The following is a 10,767-nucleotide window of genomic DNA, read 5'->3' on the forward strand; positions in this document are numbered from 1 at the left end:
ATTTACAAAGAGAGAAAGAATGAACATGAAGGCTTTGGGGACACCGGTATGTTATTTGCCATAGGCACTCCGACGCTCAAATTAACACGATTGAAGGCCAAGTCAGCACGATTGAAGACAAGTTTAGTGAGGTGTTGAGAGGGGGTGAGGGCTGAGAGGAGGAAAGGGTTTACCGTAATGTGGTTAGGGCAAGACTAACACAAAGTAGTTGGAACACAACTTTGCGAAGACAAAGGGTGGTAAAGTTAGTTGGAACTAAACTTTACAGTGAGGAAAGACGACGATTTTTTAGAACAAGAATTTAGGAGCTAAAGCTTTAGCTATTTGTGCATGCATAATGAGAGGCTTGAGCTCTGTTTATATAGGAGCTCAAGAGAGCTTGAATCATAGTAGAACTTTGAGTTCTATTTGGCATGCGAGTCCGAATTAAGAAGGAACTTGTTTCTTGCCTTTATCAGTTCAAGAATATTAATTCATGTAAGATATTAGATCTTGAATGAATTAAGAAGTTGACAGGATTCTGATTCCTATTTTGGGACAAAAGTGAGCTAATAGGCTGGAACCCGATTTAGCTTAACTGGTAAGATAACTCAACTCTCTGATTCCTATTTTGGGACGAAAGTGGGCTAATGGGCTGGAGCCCGATTTAGCTTAACTTGTAAGATTCATAGAGTGGATTTAAACGTAGGCCCAATTAGAATTAGGTTAAGGCAATGGGTCGTAATATGTTTATTTCGTTATTAAGCCTAATCAGGCTCAATACAATTTTTGGCCGTATAATCATGTACTGCATATTGGTAGGTAACTTCTTCAAGCTTGAACGTCCACGAAGTCTCAAAGTTTGCAACATATAGAGCTTAGAAATTGACTCTGGAAGCTCCTCCATGATGAAGTTTGAAGATAAGACATCTCAAATATTTCAATGAAGAGGCTGAGTCTGGCAGCTCCTCGAATCGAAGACCATTTAATCATAATGGCCGGAGGTATTTAGAATTTGATATGCAATTACTAACGAAGGATTGAGTAACATTCTTGGACTGTAAACTTGGAAACAAATGGTCCGAGTAGCTCTTAAGTTCTTTATGAGTTCTGCAACTTTCTTAGAATGTTGAGTGTCAATAAATGAGAAGGGTCGAACAATTTGGGCAATATTGCAAGATCCTGTACATGGTCATGCATTTTAAAAATGAAGCAATAAATCGTGATCTTCAATATCTTGAAAGAAACACCTTGAAGTAATTCCTTCAGATATCGCAATCCAACATCTTCCAACTCTTCGTTTTTGTTAGGGGATGCAAGAAAACCAAACTCCATCCAATAATGGACTAGGTAATTACTGTTAAATAATGAACAATATGCAAAACATCGTTGCAAGTGACTTGGCAAATGATCGTAACTTAATTTCAACATGGCAGGATGTAACCTGTCCCCTGTTCTAGTAGCCTCAATTTGTCAGAATCTTTTATCAACATCCAATCATGCTTACATATATTTTGATAAAGTACGCTCCCTAAAGTTCTCACTACCCCTTCTTTAAAAGCCGATTTCACAAACGACGGCATAAAATCCTCAGGAGAAAGACCTTTCAAGACATATGCAGGAACAGTGCCTATTATTGAGGCAACTTGATTACTACATGTAGTAACCACAGTTTCACTTCCAGTAGCACAATTTATCAATAATTCCCTCAAATCATTCCAATTAACATGACTTTCAGACCACACATCATCCAAGACGAGACAAAACTTCTTCCCATTTGCAGAAGTAGACACTTCATTAATTTACTAACGTCAAACTCATCAGATACACTTACCCACATCCTGAGTTCGAAGTTTGACAATGGAGAAGAAAAGTTCTTTACAAAGTCTACTCCAATCGGGTTCGTTTCCAGCCATGGCAAAGGAAGGACAGGAGAAAGAAGAAGACTAAACCAAAGAGAAGTTTTGAGAAAATCAGGGGTGTCTCTGTAAAATTATGAAATTAGTGAGTAATAAAAATATTTTGAAAAATATGGGGTCCAATTTACTTACTCAAACCTTAGAGGAGGTAATTAAATTACCCTTTATATAAAGTAATAGGAGGGACTTCTTTCCCTTTCGCTCTCGCTTTTATTTCGTCTGAGCAAGTGGAGGGAAAAGAAATGCCAGTGGCGAAACCACAATCTTCTGATGCCAGAATCATCGGTCACGTCGACATGGACTGCTTCTACGTTCAAGGTCCTTCCAATTCTCTCTCTCTCTCTCTCTTTGTATTTTAATGGATGTGTAATTGAGAAAATCACTGTTTGTTTTGAGTTCGATGAAATTTTGATGACTTCTAGAGAATAAGTTCACTGTTTAGGAGTAAATTCTGGCTTTTCGTTGTGTATTTTCAGTTGAATTGAATTTTGTTTGTGAAGTAAGGTAGGCATTACATATGCTGTAGCCTAGCGGCTCAAATCCACAAACAAAAAGTCTGGAATCCACGACGAAATAACTCATATTTCAATTAAAATCTTTAAACAACTAAACTTCGATAATTCTCTGGAATAACGTTATTGATGGTTGAATAATTGGAAAAAGAAACTACTTTTTGAAGATTGACGATTAGTTAATGCATTTGACTTGTAAGAATTGCTACTGATAGTGATAATGAAGTTACAGTATTGAAGGTGTATTTTCTATCTTTGGATTCTAACAATGATTATTTACTTTGTTTTTCAGAAAATGCTCTTCTGTTTGTAAACTTATATGTCTTTCTGTTCTTATTTCCTTGCATTAGTTATGCTGTAGCTTGTTCTGCTCTGAAAATGTGATATTTTTCAATGCAGTGGAGCAGAGAAAGCAACCGCATTTAAGGGGTTTACCTTCTGCTATGGTGCAGTTCAATGAGTGGAAAGATGGGGCCCTGATAGCTGTTAGCTTTGAGGCCCGGAAATATGGTGTAAAGTGGTAAGTAAGGTTTAGTTACTTTCTGAGGAACTTTTTATTTGGTGACAAATTACTTTCCAGAAATGCATTAGATTCAAATATCTTGTGCTTGATTTTCCGTTCAATGAGAGGTGTTGAGGCAGAGGAAGTTTGTCCGCAAATTGAGCTAGTCCAAGTCCCTGTAGCCCACGGTAAAGCTGATCTGATTACATATCGGAATGCATTGTGGGTTTAGAGGTATATGGATTTAAAATGCAATTTGAATGGATCATTAAATTTTATTGAAAAGTTATCTTATGACAACTTTGATCAAATTTGCAGTCTTTTCTTTCAAGGAACGGTCGTTGTGAGAGGGCTTCTATTGATAAAGTGTATCTCGATCTTATTGATGCTGCATAAGCTATGCTACCAGAAACTCCTCTAGAGATTTTAAGGGTTGGATTTGTCTCTTTGTATACCTCTTTGTAAGGTTAGTATTACTCTTTTTATGATATTTTACAAATGCTTAGGTTATAATGGTTAAATGCATGAGTGAATAAACTCAATGACAGCTTAATACAGATCTTTAGACATATGGTTGCAGTACAAATATCTCAAAGCATAACAGGAAAAACCACCAAGATTTTAACTTCATTAACCATTCGAACTCTCAAACTCTTGCTCTTAGCATAAGTTATTTAGTGAAAACCCTGCACCCTAGTTGATACTTGTGTACATAGGCTTTAGAACATAAACACCCTTTAGGTTTAATGTAAGTGACAGGTAGACCCAGAGGTTTAAACAAGTGACATTACAAGCCCAAACGTTGTAATATAGTAATATTTTCATCCAGAAGTAACTATCATTAGCTTACTCTATTAGATGAAGGGGTGAAGTTGAAAATGCATTGAAATTTAATCATATATTAAAAATAAGAATTTATCTTTTTTGTATCATATGATAGCAAAATTAATCATGGGTAACTAAGGGACAAAGTAAACAAATAATTTATCTAATAAAGTACACCTTTTTTTTTTTTTTTTAAAGATTTTTTATTATATTTCTTAAATTTATAATTTATAATTTGCATTTTTTATTATTAATTTTAGTTATTATATCCTTAAAAAAAATTTGTAATTAAAAATTTCCTTTTTCTAAATGCAATACTTATTATTTTAATTTAGTTGGATAAAAAATACTTTTTGTGAAATACTTTTTTGGATTTTTTATTCAGATAAAACGATAATTGTATAAAAAAAAAAAAAAAAAAAAAAAAAAAAAAAAAAAAAACACCCTACAAGAGGGAGCTCCCCTTCAAAGTTCAAACTAAACAAAGACCCAAGAGCTCAACCAAAAAAAGGTCCAAAGACAAAAGGATGTACAATTCTCTGCAAGCAAAGCCCAAAAAGAAACCAGGCCTTAGCAAAATAAAGGCAAAACTTTAGAAGCTATACAAGCAACCAACTACAAGGCCGAAAGACCCCTCCACTGCCAGCACATGGCCCAAGAAGAAAGAAAAGCCATCACCAACAGGACCAAAGCTGAGAACTGCACCAAACCGGCCCAGGGTTTTTTATATCTAATTATTGTTTTGTTTGTTTTATTTATAATCTGATAAATCAAAAGGGTCTTTTTATCAGATCTTGTGTGTTAAATAATGGATTAGGCTAACAGTGGTTATTTTTTGGATGAAAATATTACTATATTATAACATTTGGGCTTGTAATGTCACTTGTTTAGAATTCTAAGTCAAATTGTCACTTACACTAAATTTGAAGGGTGTTTATGTTTTAAAGTCTTGTGTATATATATGCAGTGTGGTAGGGATTCATCCTTTGTTTTCAATATCTGAAGGTTTAGAATAATTGTCCCAGAAAAGTACCCAATAAAAAACGAGTAATGTTTGATCTACAACCTTTTTTCACAAACTTTCTTTCAGAATCTTTAATGTGACAGCTCATAATTGGTTAGTTCTCATTGCAAACTGATCAATTGCGAACTATCACGTTAAGGTTGTGAGAAAATGTTTTAAGAAAAAGTTATAAATGTAGGATCTTCCATAAAAAAATTGTGTAATTTTACATTAGTTTTAAATTATTTATATTTTATTTTGCCCCAGGGGATTGGTACAGCCGTACAGGGAGTCACTATTGTTGCACATATATGATTTTCTAGCACTAGCTAAAATCATTTAATTATGTTTTAACATGGATATTAAATTTTTTGCAGAATTTTGGTGAAATCACGCCCTGTTCTGGGAAGTCATTTCCTGGTCCTCAGTCTTTAAAGACAGTTCCTTCTATAAGAATTTCTTTCTTAATCAAATAAATTGTTCTTTCGAATTTTGTACATTGGAATAATTCTAAAGCATCACCGAGGGCAAAGATGATTAACATGAATCAAGATATAAAATAAAATCTCTTTGCACCATCTGATACCAAAAAAATAAAAATAAAAAATAAATAAATAAATGAAATTAAAGAAGACAAAACTGGAAACAATTAACATGAAGGAATCTAAATTGAAACAGATGAAACAATTCATGAATAGTTCCTTCGCTAGCATCCTGGGCCGAAAACTTTGACAGAATCCCCAAGACAGGTGCAACAAGTTGAACAACACAAGCAATTAAAAATTGCAGAAAGTTCTAATTTCTTCTGACCGCAATAACAATAATTTTCCAGGCTTATAAAAATGAAAATAAGTAGGGAGATTTACACGTACCTCTTTATTCACTGATGAAGTAATTGCAGAGTTATGATGAAGCAGTTGTAGAGTCGAGATGAATCACCATAGCAGGAGTAGGTCCAAACACATCATTGCGAATTAAATTTAAAATCCCCCTTGCCCTTGTACTAATTGACTGAAAACTCACTCGATTTTGTTTTCCATGTAGACAATCCTCACATATCCCAATTCCATAGTACAATTAGGAACTTCTTCAACCATTGGCTTAGAGGACAACCGATAGACAAATTCTATTCTTCGCAAGTGCACAAATCGCTATCGCAGTATAGTGTACGAAAGCAAGGGTCAATCCCACAGAGAATTGTAAGCTATCAATTAATTTAATAACATGCATCAACCACATAAAGTAACAAAATTAATTAACTAATAATCCTAAAATAATAGTAAAATAACTAAAATTACCAATTAAAAGAAAAACAGCAATAAAACGACTGAGAATCAAATGGACAAAGGTCTAGGTATCCAATTTCACTGTAATTATCTTACTTTATGCCAAAAATCTAACTATTGCTTTCTCAATTCACATCCTAGGGTCGATACACGCCAAATTAAGGTATTACCATAAGGCGTTAAGGACTAATCTAGTGCTTCCATCACTAAACTAGGTAGGGCGTATATTTTAGTCTAATTACTGAAACCCATTAAGACTATGAGTACCTCAAAGTTCACAAACCAATTTATATCTATCAAGCCATATGTACAAATATAAACCATTCATTCACAAGAGATATTCAAAATTAACTAGGGCGTATAGTCTAACATTGACTTATACAATCAATTAATTGTTTATCAAAGATGATTAAGCAATAATAACAATTAAAGATTGAATAAACAACAATGAATGACACTAAGATTGTATTGACTTGATTAAACAAGTAACTTAGATTAAAAATATAGAGTATTCAAATTAGGCTTCATTGGATACACTAGATAAGAGTTTAGCTACTCATAATTACAAGAAAACAATCCTTAATTTTACCCATAAGCATTTGGATCATAAATCCACAACAAAAATCAAAGATTTGTTCCTTGTCTCTCAAAACCCCTTCTCCAAGTTAACCCAAATGTTTACAAAGTTTAGAATACCTAAAATATGAAATAAGTTGCCCTTTTATAGTTTTTTATAAGTAAGGGCATTTTTGTAATAATTGGAAAGGCAAATCAAGGTTGGAAATGAGTATTTTTGCATTATGCTTAAATGGCATCGGGCTGCAGTTTTATGGCACTACGGCGCAACTTCTGGCGATCTGTGCTTCGACAGAACCAATTTGTGCCACGGTGCCATAAACCTACACCACGACACAACTAGTGTAAGTTATTTGCCAACTTATGATTCTAGTGTGGTAACACTAGTCATGGTATGAACACCTCACTTTGATTTTAGCACAATCGTTTTAGTTTAAATTTCTAGTGTGACGACTCTCTATCAAAGTGACCACTTTCAATTAAGTTGTTTTTATGTTATATCGTGTAAGCATCGAAGGGTTTGAGTGGTCACACGTATCTGGGAGATATTTTTGTTTAAACATATTCTACATTTCAATATTCTTGTGAGCTGTTTTTATTCTCTTTATGAGATATTGTTTGTGGTCCATAACACTTGTCAATTATTTATACAATAAGCTAGAAAGTTTGTTTACAATGGGCTGTGGTCCCAAGAGAATTGGAATAAACTTTTTATAAAGGTGAAACCATAAAGTTTTCTTGTTGGCCACTTGTCCCTTTGAATTGGCCAGATATTTTTCTACATAAACTCTTCTCCAATGCAATTTCATTTAAACCTGATTATTTCCTTGAAAATACTCTGAATATTCCTAAAAGTTTCTTTTGTTTTATCAGGTTTCTATGCTTAGGTAGGCTTACAAATACTTGTAAGTTGGTGGGGTTTATGCAGCGGAAAAACAAAATTAAATCCCCACACAACAACATAGATGCCAAGGATCTTATATCAGATTTACGTTATTTGTACAAAAAGGAAAAATTCTAGAATTATACATGCATTTGGAGGCTCTTTCTTGTGATGTAGATCGCTCCCACTCTAAGCCAAGAGTGCACTTTCAGTATCCACGCGATCGAAGACATGATGGGCGATCGCCTTGTGGTCTCAAGTGCTATCAAGAACACAAGGATTAGGGATGCTGAATTTTTCTTGGGAAAATTCCCTTCTCCACCTAGAAAGAAAACGTGAGAAAGAAGAGGAGGGGGAGGGGAGGGAGGGAGGGAGGGGGAGGGTAGGGTTTTTTATTTTTGCAAAAGTTATATCATTTAATTTTTACTTACACTTAAATAATACACACTAAAAACCTTAATCTAATATGGAATAGCAATCTACTTATTCCATATTTAGATTAGCAATATTCCAAATATGAACCAAAACATTTCAATTCAAATTTAAAGTCAAATTTGAATTCCATACTATCAAATTAATATTAATAATTATTAATATTAAATAATATGTATTATATTTAAATTTATTATTATTATTATACCTTTCTTTCAATGGTTTGACAGTGAAAAAACAACCAATGTCCAAACAAAAACAAAACAATGGAAAATCACAAAAGGAAGAGAAATTGAAGAAATATAATCAATTCATCCACCTTTAACAGAAGTAACGATTCCCTATAAAGGAGTAGAAACTACCTTTTAAGGTCGAAGAAAATTTAAGTGAAATGATAGGAAATGATATCAAAAATATTTACTAATAAAATAATTATGCAAACCAATGCTTGACTACTATTGGTGAACAATTGAGTAGAATTAAAGATATTGTAGGAAAACCAATCCTAAAACATATTGACATAGGGTCAAAAACATTAAAATTTGTAGAAGATAAACTTTTATTCGTTCCACACAAGATCCCTCCAAAACACACTTAAACTTTAACAAACAAAGAAGAATTTATGCTAGAAATAAATAAAAAACTCAACCAAATAAAAGAAGAATTCTCTAGCATTGTCTCATCAGAAACTCTACAAACTTCTAGACATATCAATTTTATTGGCCAAACTGATTCATCAGAATCATCGGAAACTAATGATCAAAATACATCCTCGAGTGATAATTCTATTCAAATCCACAACATGAATTTGATAAAACCCCCAAAAATGTATTATCCAAGAGCTTCAGCACCAGATTTAGTATTGGGAGAATCCTCCCAAATCCAACAAAGAAATACAGTGCCAATTCTATCTATGAATGGAACATAGATGGGATGTCTGGTTATAATATTATTATGGTGACCATGGTCAGTAATGCCTATAGGACTAAACATAATTCAACAGACCAATCCATAGCCCACTTATTAGTAGCTGGTTTCACTGGCTCCCTCATATCTTCATGGGATAGCCACCTACAAGATCAAAACCAAAATGAAATTCTTAACGCAATCAAAATCGATGATAATGGAATACCAATTTTGGATGAAAATGGTAATAAAATTCAGGAAGTTGTTAATATCTTAATTTTTGCAATAACTATTCACTTTGTAGGAGACCCTGCAAATGTAAAAGACAAAAGTCAAGCTGCATTAAGGAACTTAAAATGCAAAACCCTTAATGATTGTAGGTGGTGTAAAGAAACATTCTTTGTTAGAATTATGCAAATGCCTGATAGTAACAAAGCTTACTGGAAGGTTAAATTTTTAGTAGGATTACCCAACATCTTAGCCGAAAAGGTTAGAGAAAAAAATTAAGAAACAATATGATGGTATTATACCATATGACAGTTTAACATATAGACAATTACATCGTTTTGTCCAGAAAGTTGGAATGAAAATTTGCAAAGATGAAAAACTCGCTTACCCATGGCAAAAAGAAAGAAAATAGCTAGGAAAAGAATTATGAAATTTTTGTCAACAATTTGACAATCAACACAAAAATTCTTTTAAAAGAAAGAAAACCAAGAAAACAGTAACCTGCAAAGGTCAATGTGGTGAAACAAGGAATAATCATAAGAAAAATACATACAAGGAAAACCCATACAAACCCACATTTAGGAAAAACATATTTTCAACAAAGCAAATTTTCTAAAACAGACAAACCCACAAAAAAAATTCAGTGATTTAGATGTGGTAAACAAGGTCATATCGCCAAGTATTGCAAAATTAGTAAAAGAATTAGAGAATTAAGCCTTGATGAAGAAATCATAAATAAAATTGAAATGTTAATGATACAACCCTCTGATTCAAACTCAAGTGAAAAAAAAATGTCAAATGACAACCAAATTGATGAAATCGAAACCCCAAGTGAAAATGAAATAAACGTCTTAACTGAAGACCAAGAATTCCTCCTAGAAGCTACTAATAAAATTAATGATCCTCTTTTAAGAAAAAAGTATCTAGAAAGACTAAAAAATACCTTCGAAAAAACTGGTAGGAAAATATAAACCCATAAAGCTTATAGTTTGCCGCATATTATTGAAAAATTCGAAAAACAAGAAAAAAGGAAATTAACACTTGAAGATTTAACAAAAAAATTCAACAAATAAAAATTGAAATCAAAGATTTTAAAGAACAACAAAAACAACATTTGAAATTAGTTGTTATTAAAGGAAAAGATAAATCTAAAGATTCTGGAGATGATGAGATCATGATAATAATGAAGATTTTATAAATATGCTAACCCAAATTACATATAAAAAATGACATATTAAGATAAAACTCTTAATCAATGATAAATTTATCCTTGAAAAAATTGCTATATTTGATACTGCAGTAGATTTCTATTGTATCCAATAAGGATTAGTTCCTACAAAATACCATGAAAAAACACTAGAATCTACTGAGTAAGCCAATGGATCAACACTTTTTATCAATTACAAATTATTAGATATTCAAGTCTGTAATCAAAATATTTGTTTAAAAACCTCATTTTTATTAGTAAAAAATTTGAAAAGAAGTATAATATTAGGAACACCCTTCATTAGTTTAATACAACCATTTAGTGTTGATGAATCGAAAATATCTACAAAAATAATGGGTGAAGTTCTTATCTTCAAATTTATACACAAACCCATTCAAAAAATCCTTAATATTCTTCAAGAATACTCAACATCCAAGAATGAAATTAATCACATTATTCTAAACAAACAAAAAGATATACACTTCCTCCAAGAAGAAGTCAAAACTAAA

General features: G+C 32.6%; 2 protein-coding genes across 2 annotated transcripts; one reads left to right on the top strand and one right to left on the bottom strand.

The window, feature by feature from the left end:
* Positions 1–1,403: 1,403 nt before the first annotated feature.
* LOC116106415 (putative disease resistance protein RGA1) lies at positions 1,404–1,895 on the bottom strand. The gene is made up of 2 exons (XM_031392784.1): positions 1,814–1,895; positions 1,404–1,771 (listed from the first exon to the last, which is right to left on the bottom strand). The coding sequence occupies exons 1-2, from the start codon at positions 1,893–1,895 to the stop codon at positions 1,404–1,406; spliced, it is 450 nt and encodes a 149-aa protein (XP_031248644.1).
* Positions 1,896–2,140: 245 nt separating this feature from the next.
* LOC116106416 (DNA polymerase eta-like) lies at positions 2,141–3,308 on the top strand. Its single transcript, XM_031392785.1, has 4 exons — positions 2,141–2,216; positions 2,810–2,927; positions 2,991–3,138; positions 3,231–3,308. The coding sequence occupies exons 1-4, from the start codon at positions 2,141–2,143 to the stop codon at positions 3,306–3,308; spliced, it is 420 nt and encodes a 139-aa protein (XP_031248645.1).
* The last annotated feature ends 7,459 nt before the right edge of the window (positions 3,309–10,767 follow it).

The sequence above is a fragment of the Pistacia vera genome, unplaced genomic scaffold, assembly GCF_008641045.1.
Source record: "Pistacia vera cultivar Batoury unplaced genomic scaffold, PisVer_v2 Contig514, whole genome shotgun sequence".
NCBI lineage: Eukaryota > Viridiplantae > Streptophyta > Magnoliopsida > Sapindales > Anacardiaceae > Pistacia > Pistacia vera.

Bases quoted from the DNA above. Each gene is read 5' to 3' on its own strand.
- LOC116106415 (XM_031392784.1), bottom strand. From the start codon at position 1,895: ATGGCTGGAAACGAACCCGATTGGAGTAGACTTTGTAAAGAACTTTTC. The intron at 1,772-1,813 runs GTAAGTGTATCT...AAATTAATGAAG, and splicing joins ACTTCGAACTCAGGATGTGG to TGTCTACTTCTGCAAATGGG.
- LOC116106416 (XM_031392785.1), top strand. From the start codon at position 2,141: ATGCCAGTGGCGAAACCACAATCTTCTGATGCCAGAATCATCGGTCAC. The intron at 2,217-2,809 runs GTCCTTCCAATT...TTTTCAATGCAG, and splicing joins GGACTGCTTCTACGTTCAAG to TGGAGCAGAGAAAGCAACCG. The intron at 2,928-2,990 runs GTGGTAAGTAAG...ATTACTTTCCAG, and splicing joins GCCCGGAAATATGGTGTAAA to AAATGCATTAGATTCAAATA.